The sequence below is a fragment of the Oncorhynchus gorbuscha genome, linkage group LG08 (assembly GCF_021184085.1).
Source record: "Oncorhynchus gorbuscha isolate QuinsamMale2020 ecotype Even-year linkage group LG08, OgorEven_v1.0, whole genome shotgun sequence".
NCBI classification, from domain to species: Eukaryota; Metazoa; Chordata; class Actinopteri; order Salmoniformes; family Salmonidae; genus Oncorhynchus; species Oncorhynchus gorbuscha.
The window spans coordinates 2,105,212-2,127,018 of record NC_060180.1 but is presented as its reverse complement, the minus strand read 5'-3'; the positions used below and the strand labels follow the sequence as shown (position 1 = coordinate 2,127,018).

Genomic DNA, 21,807 nt, shown 5'->3' with positions numbered 1-21,807 from the left:
ATATCACAAACAATCAAATCAAATTGTATTTGTCACATGCACCAAATACAACAGGACCTTAACATGAAATGCTTACTTACAAGCCCTTAACCATCAATGCAGATTTAATAAAGTATTTACAAAATAAAGTAAATAATAAAATGGCAATACTTTAATACAATGTACCTCAACAGGTCAGGTTGACAGGTTGACTCGTTACCGAGTCAAATTACCTCAACAGGTCATGTTGACTCGGTACATGTAGGTAGGGGTAAAGTGACTATGCATAGATAATAAGCAGTGAGTAGTAGCAGTGTCAAAACAAAGGGGGGGGGTGAGCCAAATAGTCCAGGTAGCCATTTGATTAAGTGTTCAGCAGTCTTATGTCTTGGGGGTAGAAGCTGTTAAGGAGCCTTTTGGACCTAGACTTGGCGCTCCGGTACCGCTTCTGGTAATCCGTCTGGCCCCGTGGCCTTGTGAATGTTGACCTGTTTAAAGGTCTTGCTCACATCTGCTACGGAGATCGTGATCACACATTCGTCCGGAGTAGCTGGTGCTCTCATGCATTCTTCAGTGTTGCTTTTCTCGAAGCGAGCATAAAAGGCAGTTAGATTTGATTTGATTTAGCCCTTCTGGTAGGCTTGCATCACTGGGCAGCTCGCGGCTGGGTTTCCCTTTGTAGTCGGTAATAGTTTGCAAACCCTGCCACATATGTACGTACGGACACTGTGGGGATGACGTTGTTGATGCACTTTATGATGAAGCCGGTGGTATGAGCCGGGGGTATGGTATACCGGGAGATATTCCAGTCTGTGCCAGCAAAACGGTCCTGTAGCTTTGCAACCGCGTCATTTGACCTCTTCCGTATTGAGCGAGTCACTGGTACTTCCTGCTTTACTTTAGCTTTTAAGCAGAAATCAGGAGGATATAATTCTGGTCAGATTTTTTCTCCACTTGTGTGGAGAAAGGTCTATAGTTTTTTTTCTTCTTCTGGTTGCACATGTGACATGCTTTTAGAAATGAGGTAAAACGTATTTAAGTTTGCCTGCATTAAAGTCCCCGGCCACTAGGAGCGCTACTTCTGGATGAGCATTTAGCCACTTGCCTACGAATTCTCACAAGGCACCCTGATCTGCACTCCTGTATCTGCTTCTTTTCTTCATGCAAATGACGGGGATTTGGACCTAGTCCGGGAGCAACATTATATCCTTTGCGTCAGACTCATTAAAGGGAAAATCTTTGTCCAGTTCGAGGGGAGTAGTCGCTGTTCTGTTCAGAAACTCTTTTCGGGTCATGAAAGATGGTAGCGTGAACATTATGTACAAAATAAGTTACAAACAATGCGAAAAAACACATTTTCACTGCACTGGTGCGTAAGTAATACTGTGAAACACTATCATACAACTATTACTGCAGATGTATTATAGACCTTTTCTGAAATCACAATGCAGCACCTTTAACAAGAACGCAAAGGGAATGTGAAAGATTTTTAGAGAGAGCGTTTTTATTCCCCTCACGGCCTGGAGACCGTCAGATACTTTCAGCAGCTGTTGTTCGCACATTAGATGTTGTTTTGCTGTGGCAACAACTTCTGGCCCCTGTAAGGGTCCTCTGCTATTTCACACATCTTTGTTGTACTCCGACCTTTGTGTTTATGTTTAGCCATGAAAACATTGAAGGATGGTTTCCCGAACACAGATTCAGCCTGATCCTGGACTAAAAAGCATTTTTAATGGAGATTCTCCGTTGAGTGTGCTTTTTAGTTCAGGAGTAGTTTTAGGCCTAATCTGGGTCCAGGAAACTGCCCCTCCACTGAGCCCAACCGATCCCCTCAATGTTTGAATATCATTCCTTTGCCATGTTTTTCTCACATTTTCCCTTGGCATGAATGCTGTTGCTTTTGCTTTCATGGTGCTTTCGACTTCATGGTGACCTAAACTGTGGTCTCGGAAGATAGACTTGTACACTGGATTGTATAACTCCTCAGTCCTCCTCTTACAGCCTGTTGCAGTAATCGGATGATAACACGGCCTGTTGCAGCAATCAGATGATAACACAGCCTGTTGCAGTAATCGGATGATAACACAGCCTGTTGCAGTAATCGGATGATAACACAGCCTGTTGCAGCAATCAGATGATAACACAGCCTGTTGCAGTAATCGGGATGATAACACAGCCTGTTGCAGTAATCGGGATGATAACACAGCCTGTTGCAGTAATCGGGATGATAACACAGCCTGTTGCAGTAATCAGATGATAACACGGCCTGTTGCAGTAATCAGATGATAACACGGCCTGTTGCAGTAATCGGGATGATAACACGGCCTGTTGCAGTAATCGGATGATAACACGGCCTGTTGCCGTAATCGGGATGATAACACAGCCTGTTGCAGTAATCAGATGATAACACAGCCTGTTGCCGTAATCGGGATGATAACACAGCCTGTTGCAGTAATCGGATGATAACACAGCCTGTTGCAGTAATCGGATGATAACGCAGCCTGTTGCAGTAATCGGATGATATCCCGGCCTGTTGCAGTAATCGGATGATAACACGGCCTGTTGCAGTAATCGGATGATAACACGGCCTGTTGCAGTAATCGGATGATAACACGGCCTGTTGCAGTAATCGGATGATAACACCGCCTGTTGTAGTAATCGGATGATAACACAGCCTGTTGCAGTAATCGGATGATAACACAGCCTGTTGCAGTAATCGGATGATAACACGGCCTGTTGCAGTAATCGGATGATAACACGGCCTGTTGCAGTAATCGGATGATAACACGGCCTGTTGCAGTAATCGGATGATAACACGGCCTGTTGCAGTAATCGGATGATAACACGGCCTGTTGCAGTAATCGGATGATAACACCGCCTGTTGTAGTAATCGGATGATAACACAGCCTGTTGCAGTAATCGGATGATAACGCGGCCTGTTGCAGTCATCGGGTGATATCGCGGCCTGTTGCAGTAATCGGATGATAACGCGGCCTGTTGCAGTAATCGGATGATAACGCGGCCTGTTGCAGTAATCGGATGATAACGCGGCCTGTTGCAGTAATCGGATGATAACGCGGCCTGTTGCAGTAATCGGGATGATAACACGGCGTGTTGCAGTAATCGGGATGATAACACGGCGTGTTGCAGTAATCGGATGGTAACACGGCCTGTTGCAGTAATCGGGATGATAACACGGCCTGTTGCAGTAATCGGATGATAACACGGCCTGTTGCAGTAATCGGGATGATAACACAGCGTGTTGCAGTAATCGGATGATAACACGGCCTGTTGCAGTAATCGGGATGATAACACGGCGTGTTGCAGTAATCGGATGGTAACACGGCCTGTTGTAGTAATCGGGATGATAACACGGCCTGTTGCAGTAATCGGGATGATAACACGGCGTGTTGCAGTAATCGGATGATAACACGGCCTGTTGCAGTAATCGGGATGATAACACGGCCTGTTGCAGTAATCGGATGGTAACACGGCCTGTTGCAGTAATCGGGATGATAACACGGCCTGTTGCAGTAATGGGATGATAACACGGCCTGTTGCAGTAATGGGATGATAACACGGCCTGTTGCAGAATGGGATGATAACACAGCCTGTTGCAGTAATGGGATGATAACACGGCCTGTTGCAGTAATGGGATGATAACAAAACCACACAACACAGATGGGATGATAACAAAACCACACAACACAGATGGGAGATCTTCTAGGCCTATCTAATCTTCATAAGGCATTAATTCAGTCAACAAGATTTAAAACATGGAATAAAAAATACATTTGTTAATTAAGCAGAGACCACCACTTTATTTTTGACCCTCACGTTGGTCCCCAAAGCAACACTGCACTCTATCAAATGATTCTCAATTTGCTTTACCCTCTGAAGAAAAATGATATGTAATGTTATTGTCAATTCTCCACATTTTGCCAATTCAGGTTCATTTAATTCCCCCGCAAGATGACTCAAGAAACGTCTTAATATATACTAATATATGTTAATATATACCATTTTCGCAGAAGCTTTTATCCAAAGCCATTTATGGTCATGTGTGTACACATTTTACGTATGGGTAACAAACCCACTATCCTTGTCAATGCAAGCTCCATGCTCTACCAACCCAGCCAGACAAGACCATGTGTATTCACCATGCTCTACCAGACAGGACCATGTGTTTTCACCATGCTCTACCAGACAGGACCATGTGTTTTCACCATGCTCTACCAGACAGGACCATGTGTTTTCACCATGCTCTACCAGACAGGACCATGTGTTTTCACCATGCTCTACCAGACAGGACCATGTGTATTCACCATGCTCTACCAGACAGGACCATGTGTATTCACCATGCTCTACCAGACAGGACCATGTGTATTCACCATGCTCTACCAGACAGGACCATGTGTATTCACCATGCTCTACCAGACAGGACCATGTGTATTCACCATGCTCTACCAGACAGGACCATGTGTATTCACCATGCTCTACCAGACAGGACCATGTGTATTCACCATGCTCTACCAGACAGGACCATGTGTATTCACCATGCTCTACCAGACAGGACCATGTGTATTTACCATGCTCTACCAACCCAGCCAGACAAGACCATGTGTATTCACCATGCTCTACCAGACAGGACCATGTGTATTCACCATGCTCTACCAGACAGGACCATGTGTATTCACCATGCTCTACCAGACAGGACCATGTGTATTCACCATGCTCTACCAGACAGGACCATGTGTATTTACCATGCTCTACCAACCCAGCCAGACAGGACCATGTGTATTTACCATGCTCTACCAACCCAGCCAGACAGGACCATGTGTATTCACCATGCTCTACCAGACAGGACCATGTGTATTCACCATGCTCTACCAGACAGGACCATGTGTTTTCACCATGCTCTACCAGACAGGACCATGTGTTTTCACCATGCTCTACCAGACAGGACCATGTGTTTTCACCATGCTCTACCAGACAGGACCATGTGTATTCACCATGCTCTACCAGACAGGACCATGTGTATTCACCATGCTCTACCAGACAGAACCATGTGTATTCACCATGCTCTACCAGACAGGACCATGTGTTTTCACCATGCTCTACCAGACAGGACCATGTGTATTCACCATGCTCTACCAGACAGGACCATGTGTATTCACCATGCTCTACCAGACAGGACCATGTGTATTCACCATGCTCTACCAGACAGGACCATGTTTATTCACCATGCTCTACCAGACAGGACCATGTTTATTCACCATGCTCTACCAGACAGGACCATGTGTATTCACCATGCTCTACCAGACAGGACCATGTTTATTCACCATGCTCTACCAGACAGGACCATGTGTTTTCACCATGCTCTACCAGACAGGACCATGTGTTTTCACCATGCTCTACCAGACAGGACCATGTGTTTTCACCATGCTCTACCAGACAGGACCATGTGTTTTCACCATGCTCTACCAGACAGGACCATGTGTATTCACCATGCTCTACCAGACAGGACCATGTGTATTCACCATGCTCTACCAGACAGGACCATGTGTATTCACCATGCTCTACCAGACAGGACCATGCGTTTTCACCATGCTCTACCAACCAAGCCAGACAGGACCTTGTGTTTTCACCATGCTCTACCAGACAGGACCATGTGTTTTCACCATGCTCTACCAGACAGGACCATGTGTATTCACCATGCTCTACCAGACAGGACCATGTGTATTCACCATGCTCTACCAGACAGGACCATGTGTTTTCACCATGCTCTACCAGACAGGACCATGTGTATTCACCATGCTCTACCAGACAGGACCATGTGTTTTCACCATGCTCTACCAGACAGGACCATGTGTATTCACCATGCTCTACCAGACAGGACCATGTGTATTCACCATGCTCTACCAGACAGGACCATGTGTTTTCACCATGCTCTACCAGACAGGACCATGTGTATTCACCATGCTCTACCAACCAAGCCAGACAGGACCTTGTGTATTTGCATTACACATTCATATGTGAGGCTTTGTAGTTGTCAACCAACGGGAATTCAATGTTAAAAGTACTTTGAATTGAACTTTTTTTAAAAATACAAATTCCATCAATTTTTTATATTCATAACTTTTTGTTAAATCCAATCAGTTATCCACACTGTTTCAATGTGATCAGTAGGAAAAACATATTTTTTGTTTGATTAAAAGTGGAAATGAATTTGATTCAACTCTCTCTCTCCCTACAGCACTGTACTCTCTCCTCCTGTTCTGTGTCTTCCTGTGGATCCCCTTTGTCTACTTCTATTATGAGGAGAAGGATGATGACAACATCAACAAGTGTTCAGTAAGAATGCTGCTGCCTGTCCTCTTACTGTACTCTACACACACACACACACACACACACACACACACACACACACACACACACACACACACACACACACACACACACACACACCACACACCACACACCAGACACCAGACACCAGACACCAGACACCAGACACACACACACTCACACTCACACTCACACACACACATTGACCTTGGCTATGAACAGCAGTCACTAGCTGTCTGTCTCTGGATGAAGGAAGGTAAACACTGTATTATTCATTATTTTGGACAAAATCCCATCGGTCCCACATATCGTGAGAGATTGCATTCCTAATTAAAAAAATATATATATATTTAACCAGGTAGGCAAGTTGAGAACAAGTTCTCATTTACAATTGCGACCTGGCTAAGATAAAGCAAAGCAGTTCGACACATAATAATACAGTATAAACAAGTCTATATACAATGTGAGCAAATGAGGTGAGATAAGGGAGGTAAAGGCAAAAAAAGGCCATGGTGGCAAAGTAAATACAATATAGCAAGTAAAACACTGACCAACCAGAGGCTGAATGCAAACACATCACTCTCAATTAAGACACTCACTCAATATTAATATATCACAATCCCCCAAAATAGATACAGAAGTGATACTTAAAGCTCTATGCTACAAATGAAGTGTACAGTATCACTATAGAACTACATACTGTAGAGAGTGTATAGTATCCCTATAGAACTACATACTGTAGAAAGCGTACAGTATCCCTATAGAACTACATACTGTAGAAAATCATACAGTATCCCTATAGAACTACATACTGTAGAAAAGCGTACAGTATCCCTATAGAAGTATATACTGTAGAAAAGCGTACAGTATCCCTATAGAACTACATACTGTAGAAAGTGTATAGTATCCCTATAGAACTACATACTGTAGAAAGTGTATAGTATCCCTATAGAACTACATACTGTAGAAAGTGTACAGTATCACTATAGAACTACATACTGTAGAGAGTGTATAGTATCCCTATAGACCTACATACTGTAGAAAGTGTATAGTATCCCTATAGAACTACATACTGTAGAAAGTGTACAGTATCCCTATAGAACTACATACTGTAGAAAGTGTACAGTATCCCTATAGAACTACATACTGTAGAAAGCATACAGTATCCCTATAGAACTACATACTGTAGAAAAGCATACAGTATCCCTATAGAACTACATACTGTAGAAAAGCGTACAGTATCCCTATAGAAGTATATACTGTAGAAAAGCGTACAGTATCCCTATAGAACTACATACTGTAGAAAGTGTATAGTATCCCTATAGAACTACATACTGTAGAAAGTGTACAGTATCCCTATAGAACTACATACTGTAGAAAGCATACAGTATCCCTATAGAACTACATACTGTAGAAAATCATACAGTATCCCTATAGCACTACATACTGTAGAAAAGCGTACAGTATCCCTATAGAAGTATATACTGTAGAAAAGCGTACAGTATCCCTATAGAACTACATACTGTAGAAAGTGTATAGTATCCCTATAGAACTACATACTGTAGAAAGTGTACAGTATCCCTATAGAACTACATACTGTAGAAAGTGTACAGTATCCCTATAGAACTACATACTGTAGAAAGTGTACAGTATCCCTATAGAACTACATATTGTAGAAAGTGTATCCCTATAGAACTACATACTGTAGAAAGTGTATAGTATCCCAATATAATTACATACTGTAGAAAGTGTACAGTATCCCTATAGAACTACATACTGTAGAAAGTGTACAGTATCCCAATAGAATTAGATACTGTAGAAAAGCGTACAGTATCCCTATTGAACTACATACTGTAGAAAAGCATAAAGTATCCTATAGAAGTACATACTGTAGAAAAGCGTATAGTATCCCTATAGAACTACATGCTGTAGAAAGCATACAGTATCCCTATAGAACTACATGCTGTAGAAAAGCGTACAGTATCCCTATAGAACTACATACTGCAGAAAAGCATACAGTATCCTATAGAAGTACATACTATAGAAAAGCGTACACTATCCCTATAGAAGTACATACTGTAGAAAAGCGTACTGTATCCCTATAGAACTACATACTGTAGAAAGCATACCGTATCCCTATAGAACTACATGCTGTAGAAAGCATACAGTATCCCTATAGAACTACATACTGTAGAAAAGCGTACCGTATCCCTATAGAACTACATGCTGCAGAAAAGCATACAGCATCCTATAGAAGTACATACTGTAGAAAAGCGTACACTATCCCTATTGAAGTACATACTGTAGAAAAGCGTACAGTATCCTATAAGTACATACTGTAGAAAAGCATACAGTATCCTATAGAACTACATACTGTAGAAAGCATACAGTATCCCTATAGAGCTACATACTGTAGAAAAGCATACAGTATCCTATAGAACTACATACTGTAGAAAGCATACAGTATCCCTATAGAAGTACATACTGTAGAAAAGCATACAGTATCCTATAAGTACATACTGTAGAAAAGCATACAGTATCCCTATAGAACTACATACTGTAGAAAAACATACAGTATCCTATAGAAGTACATACTGTAGAAAAGCAAACAGTATCCTATAGAACTACATACTGTAGAAAAGCAAACAGTATCCCTATAGAAGTACACACTGTAGAAAAGCATACAGTATCCCTATAGAACTACATACTGTAGAAAGTGTATAGTATCCCTATAGAACTACATACTGTAGAAAGCGAACAGTATCCTATAGAACTACATACTGTAGAAAAGCGTACACTATCCCTATAGAACTACATACTGTAGAAAGCATACAGTATCCCTATAGAACTACATACTGTAGAAAGCGTACAGTATCCCTATAGAACTACATACTGTAGAAAGCGTACACTATCCCTATAGAACTACATACTGTAGAAAAGCGTACACTATCCCTATAGAAGTACACACTGTAGAAAGCATACAGTATCCTATAGTACATACTGTAGAAAAGCATACAGTATCCCTATAGAACTACATACTGTAGAAAAGCATATAGTATCCTATAGTACATACTGTAGAAAAGCGTACAGTATCCCTATTGAACTACATACTGTAGAAAAGCGTACAGTATCCCTATTGAACTACATACTGTAGAAAGCATACAGTATCCCTATAGAAGTACATACTGTAGAAAAGCATACAGTATCCTATAAGTACATACTGTAGAAAGCATACAATATCCCTATAGAAGTACATACTGTAGAAAGTGTACAGTATCCCTATAGAAGTACATACTGTAGAAAAGCAAGAAGAAAAGGAGAAAGTTGAGACTTTACTGTCGACTCTTGGATATTACGTATACATGGCCTCTGTTAAGTTAAGTGTAGAAAAAGCCAAAGCCCATAGGAATAGACCACCCCCACCTCTTCATCTTAAACTGAATATTGCTGAAATGTCATATATTGGTCTCCAAAGGACACGGTAGTGATTATATAGATTACATGCCACAGTGAGCTTCTTCCCTTTCCTCTGGGTTGGTTTGGAGCTGACAGAAGCACTTCCTCTCACAGCCAAGGAGTTCTTTTGAATCATTACATTCAAAGCACCCTTTAATAACAGCGCTGGGAGTAGGTGTGTGTGTGTGTGTGTGTGACTACTCTGAGAGTCTTTGGCAGGTTGAACGGGACTCTGGATTCCACTTCACACTCCATTGTCCCCTCACTAAATGGAATATGGAATGAGTTAGCCAGCCACTCACCTCAAACGTACACACACACACACACCCGCCCCCCCAACCAACCCCATTGAAGAATTAGATATTGTTACATTCCTGATTTAATAATCACAGTATTAATAATTCTGTCTTTCATTACAGCAAGTGAAAAATGCTCTGAAATACACAATTGGATTCATCATCGTCTGTGCAGCACTGCTATTAATTGGGTAAGTACTATGAGACATTGGCACCCACCCTATTCCCTATTTAGTGCACAACATTTGACCAGGGCCGGCATTACGATGTCTATAATAACAAGGAATAGGGTTCTATTTTGGACACAGCCATAGATGGTGGGGAGAGGTGTGTACAACATGTCAGTATAATCGCTTAATGAGCAAGGTGTTTTCCTCTTCAAGGAAATCAAAGTTCTTTAAACTGCCATCTGTTCAGCCATGAGCAGTCAGACATCACTGAAAAAAGTCCTCTTCCACCAGAGTAGTTGTGAAACTCCTGGGTTCTTCTACTGGTTCAATCTAACTTCACAACTCTGGAGCTTTAGTCATATTCCTGTCCCAAGATGCCCTCTGTTATAGTTACTGTCCCAAGATGCCCTCTGTTATAGTTACTGTCCCAAGATGCCCTCTGCTATAGTTACTGACCCAAGATGCCCTCTGTTATATTTACTGTCCCAAGATGCCCTCTGTTATAGTTACTGTCCCAAGATGCCCTCTGCTATAGTTACTGTCCCAAGATGCCCTCTGCTATAGTTACTGTCCCAAGATGCCCTCTGCTATAGTTACTGTCCCAAGATGCCCTCTGCTATAGTTACTGTCCCAAGATGCTCTCTGTTATAGTTACTGTCCCAAGATGTCCTCTGCTATAGTTACTGTCCCAAGATGCCCTCTGTTATAGTTACTGTCCCAAGATGTCCTCTGCTATAGTTACTGTCCCAAGATGTCCTCTGCTATAGTTACTGTCCCAAGATGCCCTCTGTTATAGTTACTGTCCCAAGATGTCCTCTGCTATAGTTACTGTCCCAAGATGCTCTCTGTTATAGTTACTGTCCCAAGATGCCCTCTGCTATAGTTACTGTCCCAAGATGCCCTCTGTTATAGTTACTGTCCCAAGATGTCCTCTGCTATAGTTACTGTCCCAAGATGCCCTCTGCTATAGTTACTGTCCCAAGATGCCCTCTGTTATAGTTACTGTCCCAAGATGTCCTCTGCTATAGTTACTGTCCCAAGATGCTCTCTGTTATAGTTACTGTCCCAAGATGTCCTCTGTTATAGTTACTGTCCCAAGATGTCCTCTGCTATAGTTACTGTCCCAAGATGCTCTCTGTTATAGTTACTGTCCCAAGATGCTCTCTGTTATAGTTACTGTCCCAATATGCCCTCTGTTATAGTTACTGTCCCAAGATGCCCTCTGTTATAGTTACTGTCCCAAGATGCCCTCTGTTATAGTTACTGTCCCAAGATGCCCTCTGCTATAGTTACTGTCCCAAGATGCCCTCTGTTATAGTTACTGTCCCAAGATGCCCTCTGCTATAGTTACTGTCCCAAGATGCCCTCTGCTATAGTTACTGACCCAAGTTCCCAAGATGTCCCAAGTTATGTCCCCCTCTGCTATAGTTACTGTCCCAAGATGCCCTCTGCTATAGTTACTGTCCCAAGATGCCCTCTGCTATAGTTACTGTCCCAAGATGCCCTCTGCTATAGTTACTGTCCCAAGATGCCCTCTGTTATAGTTACTGTCCCAAGATGCCCTCTGTTATAGTTACTGTCCCAAGATGCCCTCTGCTATAGTTACTGTCCCAAGATGCCCTCTGTTATAGTTGTCCCTGTCCCAAGATGTCCTCTGCTATAGTTACTGTCCCAAGATGTCCTCTGCTATAGTTACTGTCCCAATATGCCCTCTGTTATAGTTACTGTCCCAAGATGTCCTCTGCTATAGTTACTGTCCCAAGATGCCCTCTGCTATAGTTACTGTCCCAATATGCTCTCTGTTATAGTTACTGTCCCAAGATGTCCTCTACTATAGTTACTGTCCCAAGATGTCCTCTACTATAGTTAATGTCCCAAGATGCCCTCTACTATAGTTACTGTCCCAATATGCTCTCTGTTATAGTTAATGTCCCAAGATGCCCTCTGTTATAGTTACTGTCTCAAGATGCCCTCTGCTATAGTTACTGTCCCAAGATGCCCTCTGCTATAGTTACTGTCCCAAGATGTCCTCTGCTATAGTTACTGACCCAAGATGCCCTCTGCTATAGTTACTGTCCCAAGATGCCCTCTACTATAGTTACTGTCCCAAGATGCCCTCTACTATAGTTACTGTCCCAAGATGTCCTCTGCTATAGTTAATGTCCCAAGATGCCCTCTGTTATAGTTACTGTCCCAATATGCTCTCTGTTATAGTTAATGTCCCAAGATGCCCTCTGTTATAGTTACTGTCTCAAGATGCCCTCTGCTATAGTTACTGTCCCAAGATGTCCTCTGCTATAGTTACTGACCCAAGATGCCCTCTGCTATAGATAATGCCCCAATATGCTTAACCTTATGTGGAGGGACATCTGAGTTCCCAGCCCGCATCCCCAGCACCCAACCTCAGCTCCCAGCCCCATCCCGAGCCCGCATCCCCAGCACCCAACCTCAGCTCCCAGCCCCATCCCGAGCACTCAACCCCAGCACCCAACCTCAGCTCCCATCCCATCCCCACCCCAGCACCCATTCTCAGCTCCCAGCCCCACCCCCAGCACCCATCCTCAGCTCCCATCCCCACCGCCAGCACCCATCCTCAGCTCCCATCCCCACCCCCAGCACCCATCCTCAGCTCCCATCCCCAGCACCCATCCCCAGCACCCATCCTCAGCTCCCATCCCCACCCCCAGCACCCACCCCCAGCACCCATCCTCAGCTCCCATCCCCCACCCCAGCACCCATCCTCAGCTCCCATCCCCACCCCCAGCACCCATCCCCAGCCCCAGCCCCACCCCCAGCACCCATCCCAGCTCCCATCAGCTCCCATCCCCACCCCCAGCACATCCCCACCCCCAGCACCCATCCCCACCCCCAGCTCCCATCCCCACCCCCATCTCCCATCCCCACCCCCAGCACCCATCCCCACCCCCAGCACCCATCCCCACCCCCAGCACCCATCCCCAGCCCCACCCCCAGCACCCATCCTCAGCTCCCATCCCCACCCCCAGCTCCCATCCCCACCTCCAGCACCCATCCCCAGCCCCAGCCCCACCCCCAGCACCCATCCTCAGCTCCCATCCCCACCCCCAGCTCCCATCCCCACCCCCAGCACCCACCCCCAGCACCCATCCTCAGCTCCCAGCCCCAGCTCCCATCCCCACCCCCAGCACCCATCCTCGGCTCCCATCCCCACCCCCAGCACCCATCCCAGCTCCCATCCCCACCCCCAGCTCGCCATCCCCACCCCCAGCTCCCATCCCCACCCCCAGCTCCCATCCCCAGCCCCAGCACCCATCCTCAGCTCCCATCCCCACCCCCAGCTCCCATCCCCACCCCCAGCACCCACCCCCACCCCCAGCTCCCATCCCCACCCCCAGCACCCATCCCCAGCCCCAGCCCCAGCCTCATCTCTAGACTTATTTAATCACTGTCTCAGATAAAGCCATTGTGAACTGTCCCTTTCGTGATTAAGTGTCTGAAAGATGACTTGATGCTTTAATCTATAGTGATACACAGTGGAAACCATGTCCCATTTAACCTCCAGTTTACTCTGTGTTGAACTGTGCCTGTGCAGCATAAACATAATGGATTTCTCCTAGCCACCAACACCACAGTAACATGCTTGCTGTTCAGGTCATGTAATGTAATGTAATGTTCGTTCAACCATTAAATGGCACTCTGATCCTATAGAGGAGGCTGCCTGGATTGGATGGTGGGTGGATAGAAACGTGTCATCCTAAATGGTACCCTATTCCCTACATAGTGCACTACTATTGACCAGAGCCCTATGGGCCTTAGACAACATGTTGACATTTGAGACACAGCCTAGGACGAGCCCACATGGTCCATTTCAAGTTGGAAAGTTTGGGATTCTTTAGACAGAAGCAATTTAGTGTCTATTTTACCTTTTTGAACCGTCAGCCCTTTGTACCTCTTTGTACCGGGGGATTGTTGTTCAGGTCTCTTGATGCGAGGCGACATGATGGCTTTTATCCTGCTCTGCCTCTCCTCTGCTTTCCTTTCCACTCCACTCATCTCCTCTCCTCTCTGTGTGATGCCCTGTGGTACAGGGAGACATCAGGCCCCTGTTTGGGTGACTGTTCATTCAAGGGCTTTTCTGCTTGAACACAGTCTTTTGTTTGCAGCCTGTCGTGACTGGTCTAGAGGGCTAGGCATGACTCAAAAGTCCTAAAAATAACTATTGACCTTTCAGGTGCTGCTGATTCTTTAAACTTGGGCTTTTGAGGTGATTGTTCTTTTATAGGGTGGTCTACATTCAGCACGTTGTTTCTTAGTTGAATTGTTGATCCATAGAGACAAAATATTATACACTTTGTTATTAGACATTATAAAGGCTCATACGTGCTTATAACAAGTTAAAAAGCATTATACTTGCAGGCTTCAAGTAAAGTATTACCAATATTTATTTCTGAATCCAGCCTTGTTTTAAATGAGCTGTCATTATAGTAGGCCTAGCGTAAGGGTTGCCTACAGGGGGCTTGGGTATTTAACACATCAAACGAGAAAACAAGCAATTGTTACAGGCAAATAACTTGTGAATACTAGGTTCACCAGTGCATTCCCAGAAGTTCTTCTCTCCTTTCATGATGCTCTTCATGATGGCATGGACACATGGAGGGGTTTTTACACACGTCTTAAACAGGAGCTGCATGGCTAACATAATGTAGGCCTACCTACAATTCATAGATAACATACATATTTTGTATATATTTTTATTTGACCTTTTTGAAAACTCTGTTTATTCAGTTTTACACACAAGACAACACGAAACAATAGAAATAATATATTCAACTATAATTTTTTTTAAATAAAATAAAATGAGCTTTAAAGATACTGTACTTTAGACAAGTTAAACACACCGGGCAGAAGGCTACAAAGGTTAAAGGGCAATCTGTAGTACAGGGACAGAGCAAACACCACCTCAAACAGTCAAGGGATAGGGGTGGAGAAATGCAACCACTCACAGACAGTCATGGCCACAGACCGACCATCCACTGGACCCAATATAAAGTTTACCTTGCTTTAACATTTTATTTGTGGTTTTATGTAAGCGTGAACAAAATGAATGAAGAAAAAAAAACTGGGCAAAAAAACCTCACATTTTAGTCTCTGACCGGGCAAGATGAACAAGGCATCTGCAGGTCACAATCAGGAAGCACATCATCAACCTTAACCCCCCCCAAAAAACCCCACAAAGGAATGCTCATCCAACCCTTAAATCACAGGGGAGTCAAATACAGACTTATTTTTGTTTTAATATGAATGCCATCAGAGGATGGACTGTTTGAAGTAAGACTGGAATGGAGCCCAAGCCTCATAAAACAGTTTGGGGTTCCCACGTGTGTTGCATTTTTTCTAGTTTCAGAGAGCACAACACATCTCTAACCTAATATTTATAAGATGGGGGAGCTGCCATCTTCCAGTTCTGTATTATTAGCCGTCTAGCTGAAAGAGTTGTAAAGCAACGGTGTCCAACTGGATTCTTGACAGGTGGGTACCTATGGGCAGTACTCCAGATCTAGAAGAGTGTCATATATACACTGCTCAAAAAAATAAAGGGAACACTTAAACAACACAATGTAACTCCAAGTCAATCGCACTTCTGTGAAATCAAACTGTCCACTTAGGAAGCAACACTGATTGACAATAAATTGCACATGCTGTTGTGCTAAAGGTATAGACAATAGGTGGAAATGATAGGCAATTAGCAAGACACCCCCAATAAAGGAGTGGTTCTGCAGGTGGTGACCACCGACCACTTCTCAGTTCCTATGCTTCCTGGCTGATGTTTTGGTGACTTTTGAATGCTGGCGGTGCTTTCACTCTAGTGTTAGCATGAGACGGAGTCTACAACCCACACAACTGGCTCAGGTAGTGCAGCTCATCCAGGATGGCACATCAATGCGAACTGTGGCAAGGTTTGCTGTGTCTGTCAGCGTAGTGTCCAGAGCTAGGAGGCGCTACCAGGAGACAGGCCAGTACATCAGGAGACGTGGAGGAGGCCGTAGAAGGGCAACAACCCAGCAGCAGGACCGCTACCTCTGCCTTTGTGCAAGGAGGAGCAGGAGGAGCACTGCCAGAGCCTTGCAAGATGACCTCCAGTAGGCCACACATGTGCATGTGTCTGCTCAAACGGTCAGAAACAGACTCCATGAGGGTGGTATGAGGGCCCGACGTCCACAGGTTGGGGTTGTGCTTACAGCCCAACACCGTGCAGGACGTTTGGCATTTGCCAGAGAACACCAAGATTGGCAAATTCGCCACAGGCGCCCTGTTCTGTTCGCAGATGAAAGCAGGTTCACACTGAGCACATGTGACAGACGTGGAGAACATTCTGCTGCCTGTAACATCCTCCAACATGACCGGTTTGGTGGTGGGTCAGTCATGGTGTGGGGTGGCATTTCTTTGGGGGGCCGCACAGCTCTCCATGTGCTCGCCAGAGGTAGCCTAACTGCCATTAGGTACCGAGATGAGATCCTCAGACCCCTTGTGAGACCATATGCTGGTGCGGTTGGCCCTGGGTTCCTCCTAATGCAAGACAATGCTAGACCTCATGTGGCTGGAGTGTATCAGCAGTTCCTGCAAGAGGAAGGCATTGATGCTATGGACTGGCCCGCCCGTTCCCCAGACCTGAATCCAATTGAGCACATCTGTGACATCATGTCTCGCTCCATCCATCAATGCCACGTTGCACCACAGACTGTCCAGGAGTTGGCGGATGCTTTAGTCCAGGTCTGGGAGGAGATCCCTCAGGAGACCATCCGCCACCTCATCAGGAGCATGCCCAGGCGTTGTACGGAGGTCATACAGGCACATGGAGGCCACACACACTACTGAACCTCATTTTGACTTGTTTTAAGGACATTACATCAAAGTTGGATCAGTCTTTAGTGTGGTTTTCCACTTTAATTTTGAGTGCGACTCCAAATCCAGACCTCCATACATTTGATTTCTATTGATAATTTTTGTGTGATTTTGTTGTCAGCACATTCAACTATGTAAAGGAAAAAGTATTTAATAAGAATATTTCATTCATTCAGATCTAGGATATGTTATTTTATTGTTCCCTTTATTTTTTTTGAGCAGTGTATATCTATCAGAGAAGCATTTAAATATTAATTCCCAGAAACCTGACACTTTATGACAGCCCCAAAACAGCTAAAAGAGGATGAATGCACCCTGTGCAGCACAGATTCCCAGGTGTTTTCCCCAAGTTCCTCCACCAAATCCTTTTCTCATTGAGTCTTTAAAGGCACCAAAGAAGGGTTCTGTAAGTCAATGATTGCAAATACATCTGAAATTGCTCCCCTAGGAATCTTGTTCAGCTCAAAGATGCTCTCTATAGCTGTATTCGCAGGCCTATGGGGAAATTCAGGTGTGTTAGCTCTGACAAAGTTCCGAGTCTGGAGATGGCGGAAAAAGTGGGATTGGGGGAGGTTGAACTTTTCCTGTAGCTGAGCAAAAGAGGCAAATGTATCATCAAATAATAATTGAGCTAGTGAGGAGAGGCCTAGTGAGTGCCAGATGGCAAAAAGCCCCATCATTCAAAGATGGAGGAAATAAAATGTTCTGATTGGGCCTGATAGAGAAAAGCCTCGGAGGCTAAAGGCTAAACGGAACTGATTTCAAATTTTAAGAGACTGCTTTACAATTGGGTTGACACAACTTTTGCCTAGGGACACTGGGAGAGACGAGCACAACACAGAGGAAAGTGCAGCAGGTTTACACGATTCAGACTCCAACTGGACCCAGAGTGGTCTAGGGCCAGTAGGATCAGCTTGTAGCCAGTACAAAAGGATTCTGAAATTTGCAGCCCAATAGTATGTCTGGAAATTTGGTAGAGCTAAACCACCTTAGGCTTCTGTGAATGTTTTCTACCAATCCGTGGTACCTTGCCATCCCAGATAAAATACATTAATGTTTGATCCAGTGAATTTAAAAAAGATTTTGGAACAAAAATGGGTAAACATTGAAATAAATATAAAAATTTGGGCAACACATTCATTTGAATGACATTAATCCTTCCAATAAGAGAAAGAGGTAGCGAATTCCAAAAAGTTAAATATTGTTTCAAACTCTCTGCTAGAAACAAATTTGAATATTTCCTTGTCACTTTAACTCCCAAGTAAGTGAATTGATCCCGGATAATCCTAAACTGAAAACTTGTAAAAGAGCACTTTAAAGCAGCCTTATTTACAGGAAAAAGCTCGCTCTTGCCTAGATTCAGCTTGTACCCTGAGATTGATCCAAACTTTTTAAGAACAGATAAGGCAAGTGGCAATGAGCTATCAGGGTTGGAGAGAAACAAAAGGAGGTCGTCAGCATATAGCGAGACTTTCTGCTCTAAGCCCGTCCTGATTATACCTTGAATGGCATCATTAGAGCGTAGTGCAATGGCGAGAGGCTCGAAGCAAAGACCAAAGGGGGAGACAAGGGGGAGAGTGGACAACCCTGTCTGGATCCGCGGTGCAAGGGAAAATAGTCAGAGGACAAGTTGTTAGTCCATAGCCAATTCTATAAAGGGCAGCTGTTAGGTAGTCCCACTCAACACGGTCAAAAGCTTTTTCCGCATCAAGTGAGACCACCACCTCCGGGTCCCACGACACTGGGAAGTACAGTAAATTCATAAGGCATCTAATATTGAAAAACACATGCCTATTTCTCACAAAGCCAGTCTGGTCAGAGTGTATTACTTGGTGCAGCGAGCCTTCCATATGGATGGCTAAAAGCTTGGCTAGGATCTTGTAATCACGGTTTAAAAGCGAGATTGGGCTATAGGATCCACATTCCAGGGGGTCTTTGTTTTTCTTTAATAGTAATGAAATTGAAACCTGATAAAGACTAGGCGGTAGCTTTGAGGTATTAAGGCACACTGCAAATAGTCAAGACAAGAATGAGCAAAGCAGACCAGAAAACGTCCTTTAAATTTGGTTGGAAAACCATCCGGACCTGGTGATTTACCACTTTTCACTGCTGTTGCAATCTCCTCAGGTGTAAATTCTTCTTCTAGACAGTCATGGGAGTCTGTATCAATTGAAGGCATATTCAAGCCATTGAAGACTGAATCAATCAGCAACGGGTCTTGAGGAGATTCAGTACATCAGCTGATATCTCAAAGTGCTGTACAGAAACCCAGCCTAAAACCCCAAACAGCAAAAACTGCTTGAATTGCCAAAATCATTGATCTCTTTATGTATAACTGACCAAGATGTGTTCATAAATGACCAGCATGGTCAAATAATAATAAGGCAGAACAGGGTCCTATAACTGTTTGTGGGATTATTGATCATTGATCTCTTTATGATGCCTCAGATAGACGATCTGATGCCTCAGGATCTGATGTGCAGGGAGTTTAGTGGCCTTGTCGCCTTGTTCATACAATCTGTACCGAGCTTGCAAGAGTAACTGTTCAGCTTGCCTGGTAGAAAGCTCATCAAATTCAGATTGGACTAGTTGGCGCTCTTTATGCAGGTCAGAGGAAGGATACGTAGCATATTTCTCATCCAATGTGGCTATGGACTCGCTCAGGTCCCGATGTCGCTGAGAGCGAACTCTTTGGTTGGTTGTATATGAAATAATTTGGCCACGTAGGTATGCTTTGAGAGACTCCCATATGGTAGAGCAGGACATACCTGGTGTTGAATTAGTTTCTAGGAATAAGGTGATTTCAGAAGAAATGAAATTGACAAACTCCTTATCTGAGAGTAAAATGGGGTTGAGATGCCATTCATAACACATAGGAGGTCGCTGGGGAATCTCTAGTTCAAGCACTAATGGTGAATGGTCAGAGATAACAATACTCTCGTAAGTTCAACTCCGAAGGTTAGGCAGAAGTTTTTTGTCCAAAAAGAAGTAATCAATGCAGGAGTATGTTTGATGAACACGAGAATAAAAGGAATAATGTATATCTGTAGGGTGTAGGAAACGCTAGGCCTTAAACATAGCATATTTCTGAAGAAAAGATTGAATAAGTAGGGCGCATTTAGATGGGACTGTAGTTCTTCGTGAGGACTTTGAAATGGGGATATTGTACAGTTGAAATCCCCCCATAAAACCAACAAATGAGAATCTAAATTTAGTATAGCAGATAAAAAGGAAGAAATGAAACTTGTCATCCCAATTGGGAGCATAAACACTAGCCCTCACAAGAGGGGTAGAAAACAGTTCACTGGTTACTATGACGTTTCGTCCCTTAGGATCAGCAATAACCTCAGAAGCTACAAAGGGAGTAGATTTATCAACCAAAATGGCAGCACCTCTTGATTTACTATGAAAGTTAGAGTGGAACACTTGACCTACCCAGTCCCTACTCATCCTAAAATGCTCACCAGTCCTCAAGTGAGTCTCTTGTGGAACTGCAACATTTGACGACTCATTGCGAGCTCACAGAACAGGGCTCCGGGCAGCCGAGCGGAAATGGAGGAAAACTCGCCTCCCTGCGGACCTGGCATCCTTTCACTCCCTCCTCTCTACATTTTCCTCCTCTGTCTCTGCTGCTAAAGCCACTTTCTACCACTCTAAATTCCAAGCATCTGCCTCTAACCCTAGGAAGCTCTTTGCCACCTTCTCCTCCCTCCTGAATCCTCCTCCCCCTCCCCCCCCTCCTCCCTCTCTGCAGATGACTTCGTCAACCATTTTGAAAAGAAGGTCGACGACATCCGATCCTCGTTTGCTAAGTCAAACGACACCGCTGGTTCTGCTCACACTGCCCTACCCTGTGCTCTGACCTCTTTCTCCCTCTCTCTCCAGATGAAATCTCGCGTCTTGTGACGGCCGGCCGCCCAACAACCTGCCCGCTCGACCCTATCCCCTCCTCTCTTCTCCAGACCATTTCCGGAGACCTTCTCCCTTATCTCACATCGCTCATCAACTTATCCCTGACCGCTGGCTATGTCCCTTCCGTCTTCAAGAGAGCGAGAGTTGCACCCCTTCTGAAAAAACCTACACTCGATCCCTCCGATGTCAACAACTACAGACCAGTATCCCTTCTTTCTTTTCTCTCCAAAACTCTTGAACGTGCCGTCCTTGGTCAGCTCTCCCGCTATCTCTCTCAGAATGACCTTCTTGATCCAAATCAGTCAGGTTTCAAGACTAGTCATTCAACTGAGACTGCTCTTCTCTGTATCACGGAGGCGCTCCGCACCGCTAAAGCTAACTCTCTCTCCTCTGCTCTCATCCTTCTAGACCTATCGGCTGCCTTCGATACTGTGAACCATCAGATCCTCCTCTCCACCCTCTCCGAGTTGGGCATCTCCGTCGCAGCCCACGCTTGGATTGCGTCCTACCTGACAGGTCGCTCCTACCAGGTGGCGTGGCGAGAATCTGTCTCCTCACCACGCGCTCTCACCACTGGTGTCCCCCAGGGCTCTGTTCTAGGCCCTCTCCTATTCTCGCTATACACCAAGTCACTTGGCTCTGTCATAACCTCACATGGTCTCTCCTATCATTGCTATGCAGACGACACACAATTAATCTTCTCCTTTCCCCCTTCTGATGACCAGGTGGCGAATCGCATCTCTGCATGTCTGGCAGACATATCA

The 21,807-nt window shown here is 44.5% G+C and overlaps 1 protein-coding gene across 1 annotated transcript in view; it reads left to right on the top strand.

Annotated features, from left to right (window-relative positions):
• LOC124042228 (lysosomal cobalamin transport escort protein LMBD1-like) overlaps positions 1–21,807 on the top strand; it is a 148,218-nt gene that overhangs the window by 31,012 nt on the left and 95,399 nt on the right. The window contains exons 2-3 of the mRNA XM_046360645.1: positions 6,169–6,333; positions 10,203–10,270. Of these exons, the coding sequence (XP_046216601.1) occupies positions 6,169–6,333; positions 10,203–10,270 (233 nt within the window). The remainder of the gene's footprint in view (positions 1–6,168; positions 6,334–10,202; positions 10,271–21,807) is intronic.